Source organism: Pleurodeles waltl, chromosome 3_1 (genome assembly GCF_031143425.1).
Source record: "Pleurodeles waltl isolate 20211129_DDA chromosome 3_1, aPleWal1.hap1.20221129, whole genome shotgun sequence".
NCBI classification, from domain to species: Eukaryota; Metazoa; Chordata; class Amphibia; order Caudata; family Salamandridae; genus Pleurodeles; species Pleurodeles waltl.
The window spans coordinates 1,451,247,575-1,451,274,481 of record NC_090440.1 but is presented as its reverse complement, the minus strand read 5'-3'; the positions used below and the strand labels follow the sequence as shown (position 1 = coordinate 1,451,274,481).

Sequence of the window (26,907 nt, the reverse complement as noted above, 5' to 3'; positions counted from 1 at the left end):
ACTGGGGCGGGGTCACACCTTACTTCCTCTGGGGAGCAAATGGGGGGTGTCGGATTTGTACACGCTCAAAGATCAGTGACTATATTAACCCCCTAACAGTTAATTATATAAAGTATACCTCCAATAGTCTCCCTGAAGGTTTTCAAGCTTACTTAACATGGGTGACAAATGCACACATCGCTTTGTCCTGACTAGTTTGAGAATGTGGATTTTCACCATCTTGTAGCATTTCCCTCCCAAAAACTAATGCTGTTGCCAGCAGGACCTTGCCCCTGTGATGGAAATTCCAGCAGTGTACCTTACATTTTATGTTTTTGTTTTTTTTCTAATTTAAGGATTCATAAAAGCCTATTTTTATTGCTTATAATATTAGGGATTGCAAAGCTGCTATGTGCCTTTTGTATTCCTTTGAATCAAACAAGTATTTGCCTCAATGTTGCAACTTTTTTGGCGAAGCACTTCGTGTCAGGGAAAGATTGTTGTAATATATCTGGACGTAAATCTGTTAAGTGGCTGGGAGCTTGCTATGACGATCTTTTAATGTGCGATTTATTGTTTTTTAATATATGCTTTTATGGCCTTTGCTGATAGCGCCAAAATAAAGATGTTTTTGACTTTTGACCCTGAAGCTTCTTCAGTCAGACTCTGCAAGGACAGCAGTATAACCATGGTTTGTCATTCATTTGAGTCCTACAGAAGAGGAATTCCTTTAGCCAAATGCCTATCCAGCCCTGTGTCAAACTGATGATACCTACAGTATTTTTAAAACTAGACATGTCTAAATAAACTGCAGTTTGGATGGCTTTTTGTGTGCGTTCACAAAATCAGTTTTCTTTCTAATGAACTAAGTGTACATTTTACAGACCAAGACCCAGACCCAGACCCAGACCCAGAAGAGGCCTCATCTGAAGTCTCCAGTCAAAACACTTTTGAAAGCTAAAACACCAGAGTGAGTATATAGATATTTTAAGAGCATACGGAAGTGTGTAAGTGTAATCTTCATAATACCGTGAGGTATTCCTCAAGGTGCTTTAATCACGTCCAGCCCAGAGCAGCACCAGGAACCAACTGCCACTTTAGTCAAATCATCACATTCCATGGCAGAATGTAGAATACGCAAAGAACTACAAATTACAACAACATCCTCCTCACTTACTGAAACCCTATAAACCTAAAATGCAAAATAACAACAAAATATACATTATAAAAAACGAAAACAATTGAACAAAATATCCGGTGAACAAAATGCAATGTGAAAGAAACTTGAGAATATGCATTACAAAATGTGATGAATGTACATCTAAGTAGAAACCTTGCTGGTTTTTGATCACTCTTCTCTCCCTCCCATAAGTTTGCTCATCCCTAAAACCAGGACTGTCAGGTAAGACAACCCTCCTGTCAGATATGGCCTGCATATCATAATTACAAGCATCTGGCATGTGGTCGTCTTTCATATCACAGTCACTGTTCATTATCACTACCCTGCTTAAATTCCTCCATTCATGAACACCTACTCTGATCGAGCGACCGATCACTGCCTCACACTTCACTGGTTCTCTGAACTTTGGCAAACTTTTTGACACATGTGCTGGTTTATTAATACCTAACCAATCCCCAATTTGGATCTTTCTCCCAATCACAGTGACCCGCTGCTTTCCATCAAACCACTGTTTCAACTTCATTTGGAAAATTAAAACTTTGGGAGGGATACTCATGTTCATGACTTATTCATGCTCTGAATGTAGTTGCCATCTCTATAACCATGCAGGACAGATTTCAAATGCCAGCACGCAACTTCTTGGTATTTCAAACTGAGTCTTGCCAGTGACCCCATTGGGACTTGTGCGATGGGACAACAACACACTTTCTTCAGCTTTGCGTACATCTGCTTTGTTTTTAACCACCCATTGGACACATTCAGCCAATGTATTATTCATCTTTTCCAGCAATCCATTTGCATGGGGATGATACAAAGCAATCCCTTTGAGACTAATACTTTCTATCTCATCAAATATTATTTCATCTCCTTGGACACAAATTTAATCCTATTATATGGAAACCCTTGCTAAGAAAAATCTTTGAAAAAATGTGATGACAGCAAAGTGTTTGTCTCATCAGTCAATTTAACCTCCCACCATTTTCTGTAACAATCAACCACTACAGGAGCATACCTAAACCTGTGAGGAAGGGCACTGAAAGGACCAAAGAAATCCACTGCCAACTTGCTCACGGTCTCTTGGGCAGCTCAACTGGATGAAGAGGAGGTGTCACTATTTTAAGAGATTTGTCACTAGGTGAGCAGATTATACACCCCCTAACATCCTGAACAATATCCGTATCCATACTGGGCCACCAATCCACAGAACATATTTTCCTTTTAGTCATGATCTGCCCTAAATGACCCTCATGCCCAGGACGTATGAGTCTGGCTCTCAGCATTGTGGGAGGTACAAATGTATCACCACTCATCAACGTATAGTTTTCTTCCAGGGATAATCCATCTACACCCTTAAAATAAGGTAGAAGCCTTGGAAGGTAAACCTTTCAACAACATACTTGTGGACCAATAACAAATCCTCATGCAATTCTAGACAATTGAATCAATCCTCTTCAAAAAAACTACTCTTGCTGCACACATCAGCGCAGGCAATGAGGCACTCCTCATCGCCCCCCCGTGCACTCAATAAAATCATACATGGTGGTGACCTGGACAAATAATCAGCCCTAATATTCTTCCCTTGTTAAATACCCTGGATGTCCAAAAAAATTTGCAACAATTTCAAGCTCAATCTGGCAATCGTAGGCATATGATCCTTGATAACACATTCACTCAAAATACTCACAAATGGCTTATGGTCCATCAATAATGTAAACTTCCTCCCCCAAACAAAACATCTGAAATGTTCTTATGAACAACAACTTGCGAGCAGCTCCTTTTCTGTGATACAAAACATCTTCTTAGTGTCACACAGTGCCCTAATTGCAAAACCTTCTGTTCTTTCACCTTTATAACTCTTCTGAGAGAAAGGTGCCCCTAACCCACAATTGCTGGTACCAACAGTGAATAAACACCGATTAGTAGAATCAAATGGTGCCAAATTCTTGGCTGACCCAATCTTTTCTTTCAAATTGTCAAATTCTGTTTGACATTTGACATCCCAGATGACACATTATGTTCTTTAACAATGCCCTTGCATTTTCTGTCTTGCTAGGAAAACCTTTGATACATTTTGCATAAAATACACAAACAACCAAAAAAGAGGCAACCTGTTCTTTGCTATTAGGAATAGAAGCATTTCTAATTACTTCAAACATACCAGGACGTGGTTCTACCCCACGTTCAGAAATTGCATGATCTAAATACTCCATGTGAAATTTGAATTTGGCAAATTCACATTTCTTCAGTTTAGCCACAATGCCAGCCTGGTCAAGTCTTTCTAACACTAACTGCACCAATTCAACATGTTCTTGCATATCCTTAGCTGTTATTAGAATATAGTCCTGAAAAGTGACTACTTTCTTTATGCCATGTAGAACAGACTCCATAAACCGTTGGAAAACTGAGGCAGCAGACGCTAAATGGCATTCTCTTAAACTGAAAAGTCCTAACAGGCGACACAAAGCCATGAGATAGCTGCACAACTGATCTAATATGACCTGGTTATATGCAGTTATAATGTCATCAATACAAAGCAAAGGTTGGGAATCCACCCAAATCATCTTGTTTAAACTTATAAAATCAACATAAACTCTCAATTCCCTATTTTCTTCCTAGCAATGACCAGGGAATACAGTAACAAAAATGATTCTACAGTCTCAAAAACCCCATCAATACACATTTGTTTTTTCTAAATGTCTGCTAAGTCTTTCCTTATAATGAAAGGTATATTTCTCAACTAATGCTTGACAGACAAAGCACCATCTTGAACCTGAATCTTATGTTTAAATCGTTTGATATTGCTCAGACTGTTATTTAAAACTCATTTAAACTTTTTATTCCATGAATTGCTAAAAGATGAATCACAATGAGGATGTGGCTGAATGTCCTCCCCCACAATTGAAACCTGAACTTTATTTTCCAGGTCTCAGTGTCATCCCAAACAAGTGTTGGTGACACCATTCTAATAAATGGAACCCTTTTTTGGCCACATAAACTTTGCTAGAAATGGTCTTTCCATTGAAATGCAATGAACCTTCAAAATACCCAACTAAATCATTTTTTTCCTTCACATGATACTGGATATCTATTGGGTGGCAACAACTCTTTCCTTGACCACTTACTGGAGAATAACTCTCCTGTGATAATGGTCATTTTGGCATCAAAATCCACCAGTAAGTTCAGAATATTCCCATCAACACAAACATCAATTGAGGGATCAACACTGCCACATTCATCTCCCCTTTTGACTATGAACACCACACATTTTAACTTCTCCATAACCTCCAGTGATTCATCACTGCTTTCAAATTCAGTAAGAATACTCACTCTATTTTTACTGCCCTGACAGACCATGGCGAAACGGCCCACCTTTCCACAATTTTAACAAGTTACACTTTTTACAGGACAACGACGTCCCATGGGAGAGAGTCAGAAATGTTAATCTGAAGCAAATGTTCTTTAGTTTAGAAATTGATCCTTATCCCCTTTGTGTAATCACATTTCTTCTTCCAGGACCCAAACCTAGAAACACTTTGATCTTTTGCAACACTTTCTGTAACTGCATGGACCCCAAAAATCTCTTTTTTTATTAGTTCCTTAGATGCCTCATGTGAAATCTCAGTGTTTTTGACTACATCAGTGGTCTCAGCAAGTGACAGATGTTTTAAAGTAAGCAATTTCTCCTGAACTTTTTTGTCTCGGCATCCTACAAAAAGTTGATCTCTGATCAATTAGGTGGTGAAATCACAAACCCACAGTCAGCAGCCAAAATACAGAAAGCTGACACGTACGAGACCTCCTGGTGCTGCTCAGAAGTGAAAAATTTGTGTCTATTGACAGTGAAACTTGGTTGAACATTAGATTGTTTTTCCTGCTTTTTGACGAGTGCTTTGTGATATTCATCAAGCTCATTCTCTTCATCAGAAACCTCATGCAGTGGTTGTAAGTGTCCATTTATTACCTGCTCTTCAAAATCTAAATTATGCTCAAGAGAAAAATCTTTTCCTCTCTGGATAATAACTGTTGCCCCCAGTTCCACCCTAATACTTTGTAAAGGTTCTAAACCAGGTTTTCCATATTATAGGAGGATATCCTGGTGCTTGCTAGAATGGTGGAGAAGCATTGACAGTCTGCATAGTGATGATTGTTGAGAAAACACTTAAAAACATAGAGACAACAGAATTAATTTACCAAATGTAAACAAACTTCAGTATAAATGGTTATCTGTGTAGGAATTTGAAGCGAAGGGCAATAAGTGTGCATGTCACTGTCAAGTAGCAAATTCTTGTATTTGGCATGCAGTGTGCAAACACTGTACGTATCACTCGGCACGCATAAAGGATATCAACCAGAGTATATGTGCATATTGCTTTTGTCACTGTCAACCTGCAACACCAACAAGATAGTGTGCATATCACACAACACACAAAAAAATTCCAATAAGAAATGACAGGTGCAGTAAGTATAGACAATTATATATACATGTAATTTCCCACCTTGTAAGGACAACAAGTGTGTGTGTCACTGTAGGAAAGTACCATCTTGCCTGGCATGTTACCCCCATTTTTACTTGTGTGTCAGTTTGTTTTTGCCTATCTCACTGGGATCCTGCTAGCCAGGACCCCAGTGCTCATAGTTGTGGCCTGAATGTGTGTTCCCTGTGTAGTGCCTAACTGTGTCACTGAGGCTCTGCTAATCAGAACCTCAGTGCCTATGCTCTCTCTGCCTTTAAAATTGTCACTGCAGGCTAGTGGCCATTTACCAATTCTGATTGGCACACTGGAACACCCTTATAATTCCCTAGTATATGGTACCTAGGTACCCAGGGTATAGGGGTTCCAGGAGATCCCTATGGGCTGCAGCGTTTCTTTTGCCACCCATAGGGAGCTCAGACAATTCTTACACAGAACTGCCATTGCAGCCTGAGTGAAATAACGTCAGCGTTATTTCACAGCCATTTTACACTGCACTTAAGTAACTTATAAGTCACCTATATGTCTAACCTTCACTTGGTGAAGGTTAGGTGCAAAGTTACTAAGTGTGAGGGCACCCTGGCACTAGCCAAGGTGCCCCCACATAGTTCAGGGCAATGTCCCCGGACTTTGTGAGTGCGGGGACACCATTACACGCGTGCACTACATATAGGTCAATGCCTATGTGTAGCTTCACAATGGTAACTCCGAATATACCCATGTAACATGTCTAAGATCATGAACTTGTCCCCCCATGCCAAATCTGGTATTGGGGTGCCAATCCCATGCATCCCCAAGGCTCTAGCAAGAACCCTGTGTACTGCCAAACCAGCTCTCTGGGGTTTTCACTGCAGCTACCGCTGCTGCCAACCCACAGACAGGCTTCTGCCCTCCTGGGGTCTGGGCAGCCCAGTCCCAGGAAGGCAGAACAAATAATTTCCTCTGAGAGAGGGTGTTACACCCTTTCCCTTTGGAAATAGGTGTTAAGGGCTGGGGAGGAATAGACTCCCCCAGCCTCTGAAAATGCTTTGAAGGGCACAGATGGTGCCCTCCTTGCATAAGCCAGTCTACACCGGTTCAGGGATCCACAGCCCCTGCTCTGGCGCGAAACTTGACAAAGGAAAGGGGAGTGACCTCTCCCCTGTCCATCACCACCCCAGGGGTGGTGCCCAGAGCTCCTCCAGAGGTGTGAGGCCACAATGGAGGCCTCTGAGTGGCCAGTGCCAGCAGGTGACGTCAGAGACCACTCCTGATAGGTGCTTACCTGACTAGGTAGCTAATCCCCCTCTGAGGGCTATTTAGGGTCTCTCCTGTGGGATTCTCTTCAGATAACGAATGCAAGAGCTCACCAGAGTTCTCTGTATCTCTCTCTTCGACTTCTGCCAAGGAACGACCGTTGACTGCTCCAGGACGCCTGCAAAACTGCAACAAAGTAGCAAGAAGACTACCAGCGACATTGTAGCACCTAATCCTGCCAGCTTTCTTGACGTTTCCTGGTGATGCATGCTCTGGGGGCTGTCTGCCTTCACCCTGTACTGGAAGCCAAGAAGAAATCTCCTGTGGGTCGAAGGAATCTTCCCCCTGCTAATGCAGGCACCAAACTTCAGCTTCACCGGTCCTCTGGGTCCCCTCTCATCGTGACGAGTGTGGTCCCTGGAACACAAGAGCTGGATCCAAGGGACCCGGACAGTCCAGTGGTCCATCTGTCCAAATTTGGTGGAGGTAAGTCCTTGCCTCCCCACACCAGACAGTAATCCTGTGTACTGCCTGAACTGCAGCTGCTAGGGCTTCTGTGCACTTTTGCAAGGAATCCTTCATGCACAGCACAGCCCTGGTCGCCAGCACTCCGTCCTGCATTGCTCAACCTGCTGAGTTGACCACTGGCTTCGTGGGACCCTCTTTTGCAGTGTTGAGATGATCCCCGTGCTCAGTTTTCTTGAACCCGTGTTCAAGTACTTCTGCGGGTGCTGCCTGCTTCTGTGTGGGCTGTCTGTGTTGCTGGGCGCCCCCTCAGTCTTTTCGTCCAAGTGGGGACCTCCTGGTCCTTCCCGGGCCCAGGCAGCACCATTTTTCTTCAACCGTGACCGTTGCAGCTAGCAAGGCTTGTTTGCGGTCCTTCTGCATAAAAACAACTCTGCATCCTCCAGCACACCGTGGAACATCTTCTGTGCAAAGAAGAAGTTCCTGACATCTTCCGTTGCTGCAGAATCTTCAGCTTCTTCCACCCAGAGGCAGCCATTTTGCACCTTCATCTGGGGTTTAGTGGGCTCCTGCCTCCCCTGTACACTTTCCAGCCTCTTGGACTTGGTCCCCTTCCTTTATAGGTCCTGAGGTCCAGGAATCTGTCTTCAGTGCTTTGCAGTCAGTTGTGGTCTTTGCAGAATCTCCTATAACGACTTTAGTGTGTTTCTGGGGAAGTAGGGTAATTTTACTCCTACTTTTCAGGGTCTTGGGGTGGGGTATTTTGGACACCCTTAGTGTTTTCTTACACTCCCAGTGACCCTCTACACACTACAGTAGGCCTGGGGTCCCTAAATGGTTCGCATTCCACTTTCTTAATATATGGTTTGTGTTGCCCCTAGACCTATTGCATCCTATTGTATTCTACAGTGTTTGCACTACTGTTTTAACTGTTCACTTACCTGATTTTGGTTTGTGTGTATATTTTGTGTATTTTACCTACATCCTAAGGGAGTATATCCTCTGAGATATTTTTGGCACATTGTCACTAAAATAAAGTACCTTTATTTTTTGTAACTCTGAGTATTGTGATTCTTATGATGTAGTGTTATATGATATAAGTGGTATAGTTGGAGCTTTGCATGTCTTCTAGTTCAGCCTAAGCTGCTCTGCTGTAGCTACCTCTATCAGCCTAAGCTGCTAGAACACTAATAATCTACTAATAAGGGATAACTGGTCCTGGCACAAGGTGTAAGTATCATAAGGTACCCACTATATGCCAGACCAGCCTCCTACATTGGTGGTGCAGCGGTGGGATAAGTACTTGTAACTGCTATACCACTTTGTCATTGGTGCTTTTCATACGAAAAACATATTTCAAATACTTAAACATATACACAGTTAACCTAAACAGTTGAACTCTCTTTCTAAAAACTTTCTAAAAACTTTCTAAAAAGTTTTGAAAAGTTTGAAAAGTTTTTTTCTTTTTTCTCTAATAGTTTCTAAAACTTTTTTCTCTCTGTCCTAAACCCTTTCTAACAACTATGACTGCAGTAGAACTTACTCCCACAGTTGTCCAGACAACCTATGGTAGTTTAAACTTTAAAAGTTTGAGGGGTCTGTACATAGAAAGAGGTTTAAGCATTGGTAAGAACCCTACCACTATCTTCTCCTTAGCCTTCTCCTAGAAAGTGACCATAACCAGTCTAGCCTATCCCAGGATCAGAAGGTAGAGGAGGAGGGTACTCAGCAAGAATCAGGGGAGGGCCCTGAGGACTCTGGGGATGGTTCATCCAAAGACCTGATAGATGACAAACCACCTAGTGACACTGGTAGTGGGAGGGGGTCACACACTAGTTGGGCACCTTTCACTCCAAAAGACCAGGTAACTAGGGCTCAGGTGGTTAGAGACAGGTCCACTTCTGCCAATTCCCACATTTCCTCTGTGTCTCAGAATTTCCAAGCCTCCCACCCTGGGAATGACACCCTAGACAGGGAGCTCAGAAAGCTGAGATTGGAAGAGGCCAGACTGAAGCTGAGACAGCAGCAGTTGGCCTTAGACAGGGAATACCTAGATGTAGAGAGGGAAAGGCAGAGGTTGGGGTTTGTTCCCCATGGTGGCAGCAGCAGTGTTCTTTTTTTTTTTTTTTTTCTTTGTCCTCATTCACCGTGGCCGTTAAACTAACCCTTCTTACTTTACCAGCAATAGAGTAGTCCAGGCCAGGGGACGCCCTTAACTCTCAAACAATCCTCTATCTACCAAAATTTCCGTGAGGATTTAAGAGCGGGGGGTAAAATCATTGGACCAATGACAAAGACAAATAGCTAATTATTACATAATGCTTTCAACATATTGCCATTACCTAAATCGATGTTTCCAAGCCAGTAGCGGGGCTCAAAGGTTCCCCCCAGTCCTATTACACTTCCGTAACATTAAATCCAAATCCGCAGTACGAAACACAGTGTTAAGCCACTCCGAATATATTGAAGGGGAAGCCAACATCCATTTTCTACATATTTCTCTTCTCCCCAACAAAATTACATAAAATAAAAGTTTAAGTTTTAAGGTTGTACCACTTCTACTCCTCCCCTCCTGACCCTGTAGTTGACCAAATATTACTAAAGGGAGAGATGCTACAATATCCCACTCCAATATACTCGAAGCAGTCTCACATACCTTTTCCCAAAAAAGACAAATATCCGGACATTCCCAGAACATATGAATGTCAGTTGCTCGTATTAAGCCACATTTTGGACATTTCACGTCCTCCCCTCCTTTCATTTTAGACAGTTTCTCAGGAGAAATATAAGCTCTATGAATCGTATAATAGTGATTCTTCCTTAAAGCGGCCGATTTAACTGTATCAAACAAAAAAGTATGTGATTTCTTCCACCACATATGAGCTGACTCTTTAGAGAACAAATTACTTCACAAAACCGTAGGAAGTTCAAACTCACCATCCACCCCTTCTAGGATGCCCCAGTACCAAGCTGCCACTCTGTGAGGACCTGCCAAGGGGCTCGGAACAACATCTTCCAAAACGTTAGGCATACCGACTCCTCCCTTAACCCCCTGTGCCCAATCCCTTATCTGCAAAAACTTCCATCTAGTCAGGGAGCCGCCCGTTTGTTGCTTCAGCTCTTCCCAAGAAAGGAGGACCCCCTCCTGAAAAAGATCCCCCCAGTACTCCATCCCTGCCCGTTTAATTGGTAGAGCCAAAACATCTTGAAAACAATCTGGTGTACCTGGAGAATCCCAAATAGGTGAGTTGCAGTTATAATATGTTACCTTTGCGGCTAATCTAAGCTGATACCAACATTCTGCCAATCCCTGCATAACTTTCAGTTTTACCTTTTTAAAGAACTTAGGATCACCAAATTTAAATATAAAATTCCTTGACGCACCCTTAATGGTGGAGGCCATCGCCTTAAACATAAGACCCGTTGTTGTAGAGTCTGGAGAGAGAAATAACATCCTAGTATTCTTCAAAAGGAAAGCCCAAGCATAATACTGTAGTTCTGGTAATGCCAAGCCTCCCTTTTCCTTACACCTACGCAGCTTTTTCAGAGAAATTCTAACCCCTTTAGAACTCCATATAAAATCATTTATAAGCTGCTGCATCTTATCTATACATTTTTTCTGCATAAGGAGTGGGGAAGCAGAAAACAGAAAATTCCACTTGGGAAGAATGGACATTTTTACCAAATTAACTCTTCCAATAATTGTTAAAGGAAGATGAACCCAACCCTGCAGTAATCCCTTACACTCCAATAACAGCTTTTGCTGATTCCTCTCTGCTAACTGCTTGATATCCTGGGTCACCAGGACACCCAAATATCTTATTTCATTCTTACTATAAGCCGAACTGTACTCCATATTCCATGCCATAGTCTCTGTCTTTTCCACATTTACCTGATAGCCTGATATTTTACCAAATCCTTCGGCTAATCTAAAAATCTCGGGGATAGCTGATGATAGATTATCTGTATACACCAAAAGATCGTCCGCATAAAAGGCAACTTTTCTTTCCCAACCCTTACAACGAAAGGGAGTAATCACCGGATTCCGCCTAATCTTCCTAGCAAATGGCTCGATATATAGGTTAAATAGTACGGGGGATAATGGACATCCCTGTCTAGTACCTCTTGTTATTGTAATGGTTTCAGTAAGATTTCCATTAACGAGTATTCTTGCTGTAGGGGCCCTATATATCCGATTCACAACCCCACAAAAGTTATCACCCAAATTAGCTAATTTTAAAACTGATTTTAGATATCCCCAGCTTACTTGATCGAAGGCTTTCGCTGCATCAATAGTAATGATCCCCAAAGGGGATTCAAAAGACGTTGCCAGACCTATAGCCCCAATCAAATCATATGTCAATTCATACAAATATCTTCCCTTTGAAAAACCCTTCTGGTCCGAGTGTATCAGATTATTAACTACTCTATTCAACCTATCTGCCAATATCTTGGCAAACAGTTTATAATCACTATTTAATAGTGAAATGGGCCTATAAGATGCGCATTTTGTCACATTTTTTCCTGGTTTCAAAATCAGCGTAATAATCGCCTCATTCCATGTAGTTGGGATATCTATTTCGTTTAGAAAAATCTTCCCAAACAACTCTGTCAAGATTGGGATAATTATGTCACCTAGTGCTTTATACAGCTCCACTGGGATACCATCAGGACCCGGGGCTTTCCCATCTTTGCCTCCAGACAACACCGCCCGTACTTCATCCATTGTTATAGGGCCATTAAGGAACTCCTGCTGCTGCAAGGTGATTCCTGGTAGCACATCAGGGGCTAACCAACCCTCCACCAATTCTTCTCGCCCCTCTACACTTTCAGTATACAATGATGCGAAGAATTCCTGAAACACATACTCAATGTCCTCACATCGTGTCACTTTCGCCCCTGACTCATCTGATTTGATTTCCTTAATAAAATTCCTAACTTGGTCCGATTTAATCTTCCAAGCAAGCAGCTTCCCCGCATTTTCACCATATTCGAAGTGCTTCAATTTGCTTGCCTCCCATCTTTTGACAATTCTTGCTTGTAAAATATTTTCCATTCGTTGTCTTAGCTCGGCCATTTCCATCCTCACTGTCTCTAACTGAGTCGTTTCCTCTTTTCCGACAAATTTCTCGCTTTTTTTAAGCATTTCATGTTCGAAAAAGCTTATTTCATTTCTAAACATCTTACGCTTATAGCATGCAATGCTCGTGATCTTCCCTCTTATGACGGCCTTGAAAGTATCCCATACCACCGATGGTGATGCAGAGCCTATTATTAGTACTAAAAAAAACTTCTGTTTCCCTACGTAATTGAGATATCACATTGTCTTCCATTAGTAATGCACCCTCGAGTGTCCATCTGTTATTCATTCTCCTCCGAGACAAGGTTATCTCCAGCGACACCGCTGCGTGATCTGAAAGATGAGAAAGTAAATATTCTACCTCATCCACGCTCTCAATCAACCGGCTGTCAACCAAGAAATAGTCAATACGTGAAGCATGGCTATTTTTCTTATTGATAAAGGAGAAAGCCCTTCCATTCCCAGCCCTCTTACGCCATATATCACACAGGCCTAGCTCTTTCATCATTCTCCTTAGATATTGCTGAGATTTTGGCGTTCCTAAGGATCTACAAGTATCCGTCCTATCCAGTTTATTATCCAGCACCACATTAAAATCTCCCATCAAAATAACCGGATCTGAAAATTCAGTTAACTGGGAGAACAACCGATTAAGAGGCTCAATATCATCACGATTTGGACTGTAATACCCGACCAACACTATAACATCTCCCCCAACCTGGGTTCTTACTATGACCCAAGGCCCTGCTTGATCCGATCTTACTTCGAGTATTTCTACCCTAACTTGCAAGCCATGTATAACCAAAATAGCCACTTCTCTCGTATGGAAATTATGGTTGGTGCAGATACAACTTTGAACCCATTTTTGCGTCTCAAATAGTTTCTTACACTCATCTACCGCCAGATGGGTCTCTTGTAAGACAAGAATTTGTGCTGGCGAGTCTCTTAAGAATTGTAGAATTTTATTCCTTCTCGCGCTGGTCCTCAGACCACTGATAGTCCAAGAAAGCATGTGCATGGTAAGCCCTCCCTTCCCCTGACCTTTGCCTATACTAGCCATTTCTAACCAGTGAGCTGCCCCTATGCTTCGGTGAATAAGGTACATTTTTACTATTTCTCCCCAATTGCCCCCCACCTTGTGACCCACCTTCCCTTCCCTCCCGTCACATTTTCCACTTTTAACGACTTTTGCTTTAATGCGCTAGTCAAAATCTTTTCTTTCAACTCCTAAGTTAAAAAGTTAATCAAAATTCTTCGAGGTCTACTACTATTCAACCGTCTCATAAAAGGGTCATGATGTACTCTCTGAATGTCTTTCTCGATCTCTTCTTTACTCTCCTCCAACTCACATGCAGGCTTAATTAAAGAGACCACATAAGACTTCAAATTTCCCCCTTCCGCTCCTTCCGGAACTTTTAAGAGTCTAATATTGTTCTTTCGTGAATAGTTTTTCAACTGCTCCAGCCTAGATTGTAATCCTTGCTCCTTTTCCTTTAGCTCTAGAATCTCTTCTTTATGCTGCTTCAACTCCTCCTTCATTCCCCCCACCGTTTCCTCTAGAACTTGAATCCTCTCCATCAAGCTATCGAACTTTCTTTCCAATACCTCACAGGCCTCTCTGATTTCCCCTTGATTGATCTCAGAGCTAGCGAAGTCCTTTTTTATATCTTCGGAAATGGAGAGGATCACTGCCTCCATTGAGGGGCTATAAATTGGACCACGGACCAGGGAGTGGGCGGGAGGGGGACTAAAATCCACCAACACTGGGTCCTCTTCCCCTTGCCGAGAGGTCATCATCTCACTACTTCGTCGAACCGAGGAAGAAGACTCAGGTCCTGCTTGCACCACCTCTTGACAAACCCCATCACCAACTGGTGGGAGACTATTATCTTCCACCCCTTGCCAGAGCCCCCGTCATTACCACTTGCCTGTGCAGTGGGTACATCCATTCTCCCCTGTCCTGGAATGAGCACAATATCCTCCGGTCTCACCCTAAAATAGGCTCTCAGTGAGGGCGTAAGTTTATTTTTTAATTTATGACTTCCCTCACCTCCTCTCCTTACAGCTTTTCTCCCAGGTTCTAAAGCTTTATTTCGTGCATTTGCACTCCTCTTCCCCTGTGCTCCAAAATCTTCTTTCCCCCTCTCACCCTCCTTTTGCCCTGGCCCCCCTACCTGAAATGGATTAGAAAGAAAGGGGGGGGGCTGCAACCCCCTCCACTTGGCCTTACTGAGCCTCCGACGGGCTCTACCGCCTCCACAGCCTCCTTTCCGGCTGCCTGCTTTGCACGCGTTACAGCGCTTCCAGGCTCCTGAGAGTTCCTCCCAGGAGCCTTGCCTGTGCTGATTCTGCCGGGATTCCCCCGGAGGGGAATCCGTGCTGCTCCTCGGCGCACCCGGCGGAGCTCCAGCGCAGCACGCTCCCAGTGCCGGGGTCTCCCGCTGGATGCCTCCCCCTCCTCGAATGCGGTCGACAGATTTCCTGTGCCTCCCATCGCCGGCGGGCACATCCGCAGTGCTGTCCCGTCCCGTGCCTCCCAGGAAAATGGCAGGTGAGCGTCCTAATGGGCTACCGCCTCAGTGTAGCCCGCCATGTTCTCTCCCCCTCAGCAGCAGTGTTCTTGATAGTAATCCTGCAAGAGAACAGGATTCTAGGAACCTGCATAAGATAGTCCCCCCTTACAAGGAGGGGGATGACATTAACAAGTGGTTTGCGGCACTTGAGAGGGCCTGTATGGTACAGTTGGTCCCTCAAAGGAAGTTGGCTGCTATCCTGTGGCTATCTTTCACTGGTAAGGGTAGGGACAGGCTCCTTAATGTCAGAGAAAGTGATGCCAACAACTACAAAGTTTTGAAGGATGCACTCTCAGATGGATTTGGTTTAACCACTGAACAATACAGAATAATCCTCAGAGATACCAGAAAATAGTCCTCTCAAGACTGGACAGACTTTATAGACTGTTTAGTGAAGGCCGTGGAGTGATGGTTACATGGCAGTAAGGTAGGTGACTGACTATGAAAGCCTGTATAATCTAATCCTGAGAGAGCATATTTTGAATAACTGTGTGTCTGACTTGTTGCATCAGTACTTGGTAGACTCAGATCTGACCTCTCCCCAAGAATTGGGAAAGAAGGCAGACAAATGGGTCAGAACAAGAGTGAACAGAAAAGTTCATACAGGTGGTGACAAGGATGGCAAGAAGAAGGATGGTAAGTCATCTGACAAGGGTGGGGGCAGAGATAAAAAGCATTCTGGGTCTTTATCAGGCCCACAAAAATCCTCTGGGGGTGGTGGGTCCAAATCCTCTTCCAGCAATCAAAAAAAGCCATGGTGTTATTTATGTAAAAGTAAAGGGCATTGGGCAAGTGATTCCACCTGCCCAAAGAAAAACACCAAGGCTCCCACTACCACAACCCCAACTGCGTCCTCTAGTGCCCCTGGTAATAGCAGTGGTGGTGGGAAGTCTACTACGAATAGCCAATCAATGGGTATAGCTGGGCTCACCATTGGTAATGTAGTTGGGGTTGGTCTTGTTGGGGAGCCTACAGAGGCTACTTTAGTCTCTGATGGTGGTATTGACTTTGCCACCTTGGTTGCTTGTCCCCTTAATATGGGCAAGTACAAGCAACTTCCCCTAATAAATGGTGTTGAGGTTGAGGCCTACAGGGATACAGGAGCCAGTGTCACTATGGTGATTGAGAAACTGGTTCACCCTGATCAACACCTACTTGGTCAGCAGTACCAAGTGATTGATGCTCATAACAACACTCTTAGCCACCCCATGGCTGTTGTGAATCTCAACAGTGTTGGGGGGGGGAGGTTACTGGTCCAAAGAAAGTTGTGGTAACCACTGATATACCAGTAGACTGCTTACTAGGCAATGATTTGGAGACATCAGCTTGGGATGAAGTGGAGTTGGAGGCTCATGCAGCAATGCTGGGCATTCCAGGGCATATGTTTGCTCTCACAAGGGCTCAGGCCCAGAAGCAAAGAGGACAGGGAAGCTTGGATCCTGGAACAATGGACCAAGTGTTCCCAAAAGCTAGGGGTAGAAAGGGTAAATCCTTACCCACTATCTCTCCCTCTCCGAGAGATTCCCCTTTTGAGGAAGATGAATCCTCTCCCTGTGCAGAACCTATACCAGATGAGCTGGCAGCAGACACTGCTTAGCTTTTGGGTGCAGGGGGGCCTGCTAGGGAAGAGCTGAGTGTGGCACAGCAGACCTGTCCCACACTAGAGGGTTTAAGACAGCAAGCTGTCAAACAGCAGACTGGGGATATCACTCATAGTCATGAGGTCTATCGGGAAGATAACCTCCTTTATACTGAGTCAAGGGACCCTAATCCTGGAGCTGCCAGGAGATTGGTCATCCCTTTGCAGTATAGGGAGTTTCTCCTAACCTTGGCACGTGATTTACCTTTGGCTGGGCATTTGGGTCAGAGAAAAACTATGGACAGACTTGTTCCATTGTTTCACTGGCCTCACATGTCAGAGGACATTAAGGAGTTTTGTCGCTCCTGTGTGACCTGCCAAGCCAGTGTCAAGACTCGTGGCACACCTAAGGCCCCCTTAATTCCACTCCCAGTGGTTGGGGTGCCCTTTGAAAGGGTAGGTGTTGACATAGTTGGCCCCCTTGACCCTGCAACAGCTTCAGGCAATAGGTTTATCCTGGTGGTAGTGGACCATGGAAGCAGAGAGTGACCCTCTCCCTGGACTATTCTCCACCACTGAAGCTAATGGGTAAGTGGAGGGAGTGGTGCTTGCAGATTGCCTTACTGCTGAGCTTAAGGACAACTGAATAAATCTCCTAGGCCAATTCTCTGACCTCTTCTCACTAATACCAGGTACCACTACCTGGTGTGAGCACACAATCAACACTGGAGACAGTTTACCTGTCAAAAGTAAGATTTATAGGCAGCCTGACCATGTCAGAGATTGCATAAAACAAGAGGTACAGAAAATGCTGGACTTAGGAGTGATTGAACCTTCGGAAAGCCCATGGGCTAGCCCAGCGGTGTTTGTTCCAAAACCTAACAGTAAAGATGGTAAAAGAGAAATTAGTTTTTGTGTTGACTACAGAGGTCTCAATCAAATAACTAAAACTGATGCTCACCCGATACCCAGGGCAGATGAGTTAATAGATACACTGGCTTCTGCCAAGTATCTAAGCACTTTGGATTTAACTGCAGGGTATTGGCAGATTAAATTATCAGAAGATGCTAAACCTAAAACTGCATTCTCCACCATTGGAGGGCATTGTCAGTTCACTGTTATGCCCTTTGGTTTGAAGAATGCACCTGCCACTTTTCAGAGGTTGGTGAACACAGTCCTGCAAGGTCTGGAAGCTTTTAGTGCAGCATATCTAGATGATATAGCTGTCTTTAGCTCCACCTGGGATGATCACCTGGTCCACCTATGGCCTCAAAAAGCAGGCCTCACTATCAAGGCTTCAAAGTGCCAGATAGGGCAGGGGAAAGTGGTTTAGCTGGGCCACCTGGTAGGTGGAGAACAGATTACACCACTGCAGGGGAAGATCCAGACCATTACGGAATGGGCTCCCCCTACAACTCAAACCCAAGTGAGAGCCTTCTTAGGCCTCACAGGGTACTATAGGAGGTTAATTAAGAACTATGGCTCCATTGCAGCTCCTCTTAATGACCTCACTAGTAAGAAGATGCTTAAAAAGGTATTGTGGACAGCTAGCTGTCAAAAGGCTTTTGATGCAGCTCTGCACCTGCCCTAAAAAGCCCTCGTTACTCCAAAACATTCATAGTCCAGACTGATGCTTCTGAACTAGGGGTTGGGCAGTTCTATCACAGCTTAACACTGAGGGCCAGGATCAACCTGTTGCTTTTACCAGTAGAAGGTTGACTCCTAGAGAAAAGCGTTGGTCTGCCAAAGAGAGGGAGGCCTTTGCTGTGGCCTGGGCACTGAAAAAGTTGAGACCATACCTGTTTGGTACTTTGGTACTCACTTTATTGTTCAGACAGACCACAAACCTCTATATGGCTTAAACAAATGAAAGGTGAAAACCCTAAATTGTTGAGGTGGTCCATCTCCCTACAGGGAATGGACTATACAGTGGAATATAAACCTGGAAGTACCCACTCCAATGAAGATGGATATTTCCACTTAGACAATGAAGACTCATCTGTGCAAGCCTTATTGTCCCTCGTTTGGGGAGGGGTTGTGTAGGAAAGTACCATCTTGCCTGGCATGTTACTCCCATTTTTACTTGGGTGTCAGTTTGTTTTTGCCTGTCTCACTGGGATCCTGCTACCCAAGACCCCAGTGCTCATAGTTGTGGCCTGAATGTGTGTTCCCTATGTAGTGCCTAACTGTGTCACTGAGGCACTGCTAATCAGAACCTCAGTGCCTATGATCTCTCTGCCTTTAAAATTGTCACTGCAGGCTAGTGACCATTTTTACCAATTCTGATTGGCACACTGGAACACCCTTATAATTCCCTAGTATATGGTACCTAGCTACCCAGGGTATTGGGGTTCCAGGAGATCCCTATGGGATGCAGTATTTCTTTTGCCACCCACAGGGAGCTCAGACAATTCTTACACAGGACTGCCACTGCAGCCTGAGTGAAATAACATCAACGTTATTTCACAGCCATTTTACCCTGCACTTAAGTAACTTATAAGTCACCTATATGTCTAACCCACACTTGGTGAAGGTTAGGTGCAACTCTCATTGTGTGTGAAATTGATTGCTGTTTGCGTTTTCACCCACTTATTTATTTGTTATTGCACAGCAATAAAGATTTTATTGTGTCTATTAGTCGAAATACATGGGCATTATTGTCTTCCCATTATATTAGCAGTAAGTATTCTGATAAGGGACCATTGTTTCTTTATAAAACTGGTTCCCACCCCCATGGCACTCAACATGTAATCAGGGCCCACACGGGGAGCCCCAGGGCCCCCGTGGCCCTAGTTGGCTCTCTGCATGCTGGGGAGCTGTCATTGCTGCCACCCGCAGGGAGCAGCATTTTATGCTGCTTCCTCCAGGCGGGAGTAATATCTCTATCTGCTTCCCTGCCCACATCAGTAAAAAGAAGGGACCAGATCAAAAGTCTACTCCCAGCCAGTGGGAGCATTTTTAAAGCTCCCTCCTGCTGGGAGCAGATTTTGTGTTTGCTCTCATATGATGGGAGTTTTAAAAATGCTCTCACCAGGTGGGAACAAGCACCGGTGCAGGAAGGGAAACTGTTGTGTCCCGGGGTTGGGCTCGCCGGGACATAACACGTGAGCCTGCCCAGGGGGATGGGACAGCCTGTTCCCGTTTAAAAGTTTACAGGCCCCAGGGAATGGGGTCCTTAGGGTGTTTAGAGACTTGGAGAGGGGGCTGCATGGTCCCCTGCTGTTTCTTTGACATTTTGGCCCTGTGGGAAGGGGGTGGGATATAGGATCCCTGGGGCCTTTGACTACTCGTGAAGGGGAGTGCACGGCCTGCTCACCTTTTTTCACATTTCAACCCAAGGGGTGGGCTCCCCCAGGCCCATAACGGCTTGGGGAGGGGGGCGCGCCCCCTCTCCCCTTATGTAATTTGGCCCCATGGGTGGGCTCGCTGGTACCTATCATGGCTCAGGGAGGACGGCCGTGTGCCACCCTCCTCTCAGTTAAAAAACACAGCCTCAGGCTGCCATTTTTTTTATCCTGCAGGAGTCCCATTGGACTACAGAAAAAAAACTGGCAATTTTGTATTTATTTTGGCCCTAGTGGGGTCCTTGTGTGTCCCCCTTCATTGGGCCTTAGAGGGAGGGTATCCCTGTCCTACCCCCTTATATTATATTTTATTTAGTTTAGGAAAGGGGACTAAATCCCTGAGTCCTGTAATGGCAACCAGCAGCATTTTTCTTACATTGCCAATTATAGTGCCCGTTCCAGTGGGACTCTGGCTTCCACAGGAGTTAGATGGCCCAAGGGGAAACAAGCTACCTACTCCAATGAGGATGCTCTATTTTTCTTTAAATTGGGTTTGAGGGACTCTTACGAGAGGCCCTCGAACCCAACCGTCCAGATATACAAATACTTTTCAACCCTAATTTCTCAGAAAATACTGAATGGATTTACAGCAAATCACAAAATGGCACAATCTGTGGACCAATATCTCACTTCCTTCCAAATTTGGTGTAATTGTGTTCAGCAATTTTTTCTGGATCATTGCCTAAACAGGTCTGTGAACAATACAGGGGGATTTTGCATTTTGGGCCTCCCCCTTTTTGCTCAGCCCCCTCATGACAGATCACCCCAAAACTTTCCATGTACAAACTGGGCAAAGAAGAGCACTTTAAAAAAAAAGTTTCATGGAGATTCTTAAAACAGTGTGAAAGTTATTAACATCACAAAAAAGCATTTCCTACAGAAATGTTGACCTAACTATAACTACCTAGTGGCGACATTCAATAAATAATTGGCCAGTCTGTCTTTTCTTTAGGAAAATAAAAAGTACATTTATTACACACACACTACTAAATACTATGCAGTAATTTACAAATATACATAAGGATGATGGAAATACCTAGTGTAATCACCCTTGACCCCTAAAGGGTCATATCAACTTTTCAGATAAGTCTATTGACTTGGTCACAGGCTCAGGATCAACAAACCATATGTCAAAAGATCATAATTTCAGGAATAAATGCATTAATCGATAATAACTATGTGTAAATGCATATGCTGACAGTAATCACTGTCAACGTGATAGTATCAATAAAGCATTTACAAATTAACTTCACATGTGTTTACAGGCAATTTGTATACTTTCAAATGACAAAAACACAATCATAAACACCACCCCTAGAAAGCATCACATTTTGGTCACACAATATGTAACCCCCTAGGGAGCACTCTACAACATGTACCTTCCTTTGAACACATTCAGGCCACAAAAACTGCAACTGGAACCTAATTATCTAGAGAGTGCTGCACACCCAACTGTAAAGAACATGCTCTAGCCTATGGACTGCTTGAAATCCACAGCAAAGTCTGGGATGGTCTTGTTTTTCTGGATCCTGCAGATGTAGCGTCAGTGCTTTATTAAAATCCTTTTTATGGTTTCTTTGGGAGAGCTGTGGCACTTTTTCAGCTCTCGTGGACTTTCTTTTAGGTTATTGTTGGTGGTTCCACCATCCCGCGGCTACCAAAAGCAGCAGAAATGGTTTAACTAATGTCGTGCCCCGCAATGCATTATGGGGCGCTCCTCCAGGGTGTGAATACATAATAAGAGACTGCTCTCCCACTGCGATGGGGAGAGCCGCTGCCTTTTTTTGTGCATTTGTTTAGCTGTGCAGACTCTTGCCACATGGCTTTTCCTCTTTTTATTTGTGGGTGCCTAGTCCCACTCAGGCGTCCCTCCAAACTTTAGACATTGGGGACAGATGAGGGAGCCCACCTTTGCTGCTCTGCTGGCTCCTCATGTGGGCAGCACTTCCTTGCACTGCTGTGGGAGCCAGTAGTTCTTCTCACCTGCCCTCTGCCTGGGACAGGGATTGTATCCTTGCTGGTGACTGTCCACTCCCCCATACATGGGCACGGGGAGATGTGCAGGCCCACCAATTCTTGGGGGTGGCACTCTAGCACTCCCTCCCTCTAGTAGCAACATCGTTGGCCCAGAGTTGGGGATCCTGGGCCCCTTAGGAACTTACTGGGGAGGCACAACAGTGCTCCCTTGATTCTTCTCAATAGTGAAGGCCTAAAGATGAGGTTCTAGGTCCGCGGGGAGGAAACTTCCCTGGGGGTTGGGTTCCCCAGGCCTTTGAGCACTCTGGGGAGGGGGCCCCATGCATGCCCCCTCCCAGGATCTTAAATGCGGACAGGCTCTGGCATCGACCCCCCAGGCCCTGGCCCACCCTGGAATTTAAAATCCTCTGGCGGCAGAGCTCTGCACACTTTGGTCCTTGCTGAGGAGTCAAAGATCAATTCCTTCTTCTGCTGATATCTCAGGCTCCTCCAGCGTCTCAGTCCAAATGAGCATCAGGGGGTTCCTCCTTCCAGCTGTCCACGGATGCCTCCTCCAGTCCCAGTGTCCAACAGAAAGTCACAACCAAGATTATCTAATAACTAAAGGCTGCTTACAATATTTAGTATGTTTTGTGTAGAATCGCTGCCCTGTTGGAAACTTTTTCTGCAGGGCCAAAACACTTGTTTAGAACACGTTGAACAACAGCCATCAACTGTCACCTGCACTCACCAGAAAAAGCGTTACCAAAGGTAAGTAACTTGTTCTTCTGATGGATACAACTACGTGTGGATTCCTCACCTTATGAATAGAATCCCAAAGCAGTCCCGCACTCGAAGGTGAGTGCCAGACTGGTCAAACCAAGAAATCCTGCAAAACAGAACGCGCATAATAGCCGTCCCTCCTAACTTCCGAGTCTAAGCAATAACACTTTGCGAAAGTGTGGAGGGAAACCCAAGTTGCAGCCTTACAAATTTCAGCAACTGGGAGACCTCTAGCTGAGGCCGAAGTAGAGACTTAGCCCTGGGGGAATGAACCCTAATACCTTCAGGGGGAAACTTCTTTGCCAGTGAATAACAAATCTTTATGCAAAGAATGACCCACCTGGAAAGGGTTCTCTTGTGGACGGCCTTGCCCGTCATCTTGCTCATATATCCAACGAAGAGTTGAATATCAACTCGAAAGTCTCTTGCCCTCTCAATGTAGAAACTCAGAGCCCTTTCTGGATCCAAGCGATGAAGTCTTTCCACCTCATTTAATGGATGAGGAGGAGGGTAAAATGATGAGAGAGTTTTAGACTGACCAATATGAAAGGGAGTGACCACTTTAGGAAGAAAAGCAGCCCTGGTTCTCAGCACCACCTTTTCAGCATAAAAGGTTGTAAAAGGAGGTTTCACACTAAGAGCCTGAAGCTCACTCACACGCCTAACTGATGTGATAGCCATGAAGAAAACTGTCTTTAAAACTAAAAGCCTCAACGGACAAGAATGCATAGGCTCAAACGGTGAACCCATCAAGAAAGTCAGATCCAAATTCAAATCCCACTGAGGCATGACAAATGGAGTGAGAGGAAACTTCTTAATCAAACCTTTCTGGAATCTAATAACTATAGGGGACTTAAATAATGAAGGCTGGTCAGGAAGGCACAGAAAGGCCAACAGCGCTGATAAATAACCTTTCACAGTCGCACCTGCACATCCCTTCTGTGCCAAGCAAAGGGCAAAACGCAAAACATCAGTCCAATGGGCCATTAAGGGATCAATTTGTCTCTCTCCACACCAAGCAACACATTTTGCCTATCTGTTAGCATAGCCAATCTAGGTGGAGTGCCACATGGCCGATAAGATAACATCCACCACTTCTGGAGGGAGAGAAAAGGAACTCAGATTGCCCCATTCAATCTCCAGGCATGTAGGTGCAGGCTCTGGAGGTGGGGGTGTAGAACCTGCCCCTGAAACTGCAAGAGGAGGTCTGCCCTGTGAAGGAGACAGAGCGGAAGGCACTGTGAGAGTTGGAGAAGGTCTGTGTAACACACCCTTCTTGGCCAATCCGTGGCTATTAACTATTGGTGGCTATTGGCTATTGACCGCGAATGGACGGGAGGAAGGCCTTGAGAGCCGGATATATTGCCCGCAGTTCTAACAGATTGATATGAAACATCTGTTCTACTGGAGACCAAAGCCCTTTGATCTCCAGGTCCCCCAGATGAGCTCCCCACCCTAGAGTGGAAGCATTCGTTATGACCGTGGCCACCGGAGGTGAGAGGCAAAATGGCCTTCCTTGGGAATGGTTGCCGTCCACAGCCCACCATCGTAGATCCACTGCAGCATCTCTGGAGATCGTTTTCGACTCCTGGAGATCCCCTTTGTGTTGAAACCACTGCTTGCGGAGGCACCACTGGAGAGCCCTCATGTGCCAATGTGCATGAGTGACCAACAGAATGCAAGAAGAAAACAGACCGAGCAGACGTAGTACCTCGAGGACAGGAACAGCCTCTCCCTTTTGAAACATTGGAATCAACACCTGAATGTCCTGAATCCACTGAGCCAGAGGGTAGGCCCGATTCCATGTTGTATCCAGTACTGTGCCTATGAACAGGAGGTGCTGAGAGGGCTTCAGTTGAGACTTGGGCATGTTTACCGTAAAGCCCAGGTTGAACAACAGCTGTGTTGTCATTTGCAAGTGATGCAGCACAAGCTCTGGGGACCTGGCTTTTATCAGCCAATCGTCCAGGTAAGGGAATACAGATACTCCCTTCCTTCTGAGGTCTGCTGCAACCACCGCCATCACCTTCGTGAAGACTCGAGGTGCGGAAGTAAGACTAAAAGGAAGGACCGCAAACTAGTAGTGTTGCGACCCTACCACAAACCGGGGATACTTCCTGTGCGACTTCAGAATGGGGATATGAAAATAAGCATCCTGCAAGTCGACAGACACCATCGAGTATTCCTTGTTCAATGCCAGAAGCACCTGTGCTAGAGTCAGCATTTTGAATTTCTCCTGTTTGAGGAACCAATTCAAAATCCTCAGGTCCAGGATAGGCTTTAATCAACCATCATTCTGGGGAATCAGGAAATACCTCGAATAGCATCCCTGACCCTTTTCCTGCTCCGGAACCAACTCCACTGCACCCTGTAACAAAAGGACTTACACCTCCTGCTGAAGCAACAAGAGATGATCTTCCGTGCAAAATGAATGATGGGGAGGGATGGTGGGGGAAACTCCTGAAATGGAAGGGCATAACTTTTCCCCACAATATTCAGCACCCAAGAGTCCAATGTGATTAACTCCCACTCGTGGAGAAAATGAAACAGTCTTCCTCCATTAGAAGAAGTATGATTTAAGATGGAGAGAAAAGTAGGGCTGCTTTCCTTGCTGGGTTCCCCCAGAGGAAGAAGATGAGACGGGAGGCTGCTGAATGGCTCCTCGTGTTCTAATCCTCCCCCACCCTTTATAAGACCTATAGACAGGGTTGACAGGCTGCTGCATGCTGGACATTGGCCTCCCACAAAAAGAGAACTAACGGCCAAACCCCCTGAACCTCCAAAAAGATATAAAGGGTGTAGGCGCTGAAGCCTGGAGTCCCAAGGACATTGCAGTAGCCCTGCTGTCTTTAAAACGCTCCAAAGCAGAGCCGGTCTTGGATCCAAACAACTTCTCGCCATCAAACGGAAGGTCCAATAAAGTTGTCTGAACATCCGTGGAAAAGCCAGAAGACCTAAGCCACGCATGCCTCCTGTTCGCCACCGAAGTGGCCATTGCCTTGGCAACTGATTCTGCCGTATCCGAACCAGACTGGATAACCTGCTTGGCCGCCGCCTGAGTATCCAACAGGACTTCATCAAACTGCCCCTGCACATCCTGAGGCAAGCTTCGCACCACAGCTCTTGCTGTGTCCATCAGGGCATAAATATACCTCCCCAGCACACAGGTAGCGTTGACAGACTTCAAGGCCATAATGCACAAGGAGAAACCTTTCTTTGCTGTTTGCTTCATTCGCGTAGACTCTCTATCTGATGGAGTAACATGGAACGAACCAGGTGCAGACCGGGCAGAACACGATGCTTGCACCACCAAGCTCTCTGTTGTTGGATGCTGAGTCAAAAACTGTGGATCCCCTGGAGCAACTCTGTACCTCCTAGCCACAGCCCTGGAAACTGCTGGAGTTGTGACAGGTTTCCTCCAAATATCTAGAATGGGTTCAGTAAGGGCATCATGAAAAGGGAGTAGGGGCTCAGCAGACATAGAGGAAGGATGCAACACCTCAGTCAGGATGTTCGTCTTCACCTCCGATGCTGGTAAAGGAAGTTCCAATAATTCAGCAGCCTTTCTTATCACACTGGGATAAGATGCTGCCTCCTCTGTGAATTCGCCAGGGATGAAAGATTCCAGTCAGTGGATGTATCTAGGCCACTTGCAGAGTCCAGACCCTGAAATTCATCCATAGGCTCAGGAATCTCCTCTTCCGCCAACAGCTGTTGCCGATACTCCTGCTCCTCCAAGAGCCTCAAAGCCCTCCTCCTTGACCTCAGTCTGGCCTCCAACCATGGCGTAGATGACGCCGGTTTCAAAGCAGATGGATGCTGCTGCGGAGGAGAGGGTGGAGATACACTGCGTCCCAATCGGGACCCATCTGGCGCTGGCATCGACTCCATCGGCGGCTTCGGCAACATCATCTGGGGTGACAATGTCATTAGCACCAAACCAGCACCTTCAGCTGGATAGAAGGGTACAAACGGGGCCTGTTTCTAGGGCGCCGGCGAACCCAGTGTGAAAGCTAAATGCCCTGTGGGACCAGCTGGTGCACCTGCAGGGGCCATAGCTCTGTTGAAAATGCTAAGCATAGCATTAAGGAACGCTGCTGGATCCGCTTCCGGAGTACGGAAGGCAGGAAACCTCTGCTCGTCCTGAGGCACTTGAGCCGAATCCGAAGCTTGTGTCACCGGCTCCTGAGTTGACAAAGGAGAAAATTGAACCGGAGGAGTCGCCGGGGACTCAAAGACCTCTATCAACGACAGCACTGA

At 45.3% G+C, this 26,907-nt stretch overlaps 1 protein-coding gene across 2 annotated transcripts in view; it reads left to right on the top strand.

Annotated features, from left to right (window-relative positions):
* LOC138283370 (uncharacterized) overlaps positions 1 to 26,907 on the top strand; it is a 188,590-nt gene that overhangs the window by 111,887 nt on the left and 49,796 nt on the right. For both annotated transcript variants that reach the window (XM_069221353.1, XM_069221355.1), the window contains one exon: positions 864 to 949. In XM_069221353.1, the coding sequence (XP_069077454.1) occupies positions 864 to 949 (86 nt within the window). The remainder of the gene's footprint in view (positions 1 to 863; positions 950 to 26,907) is intronic.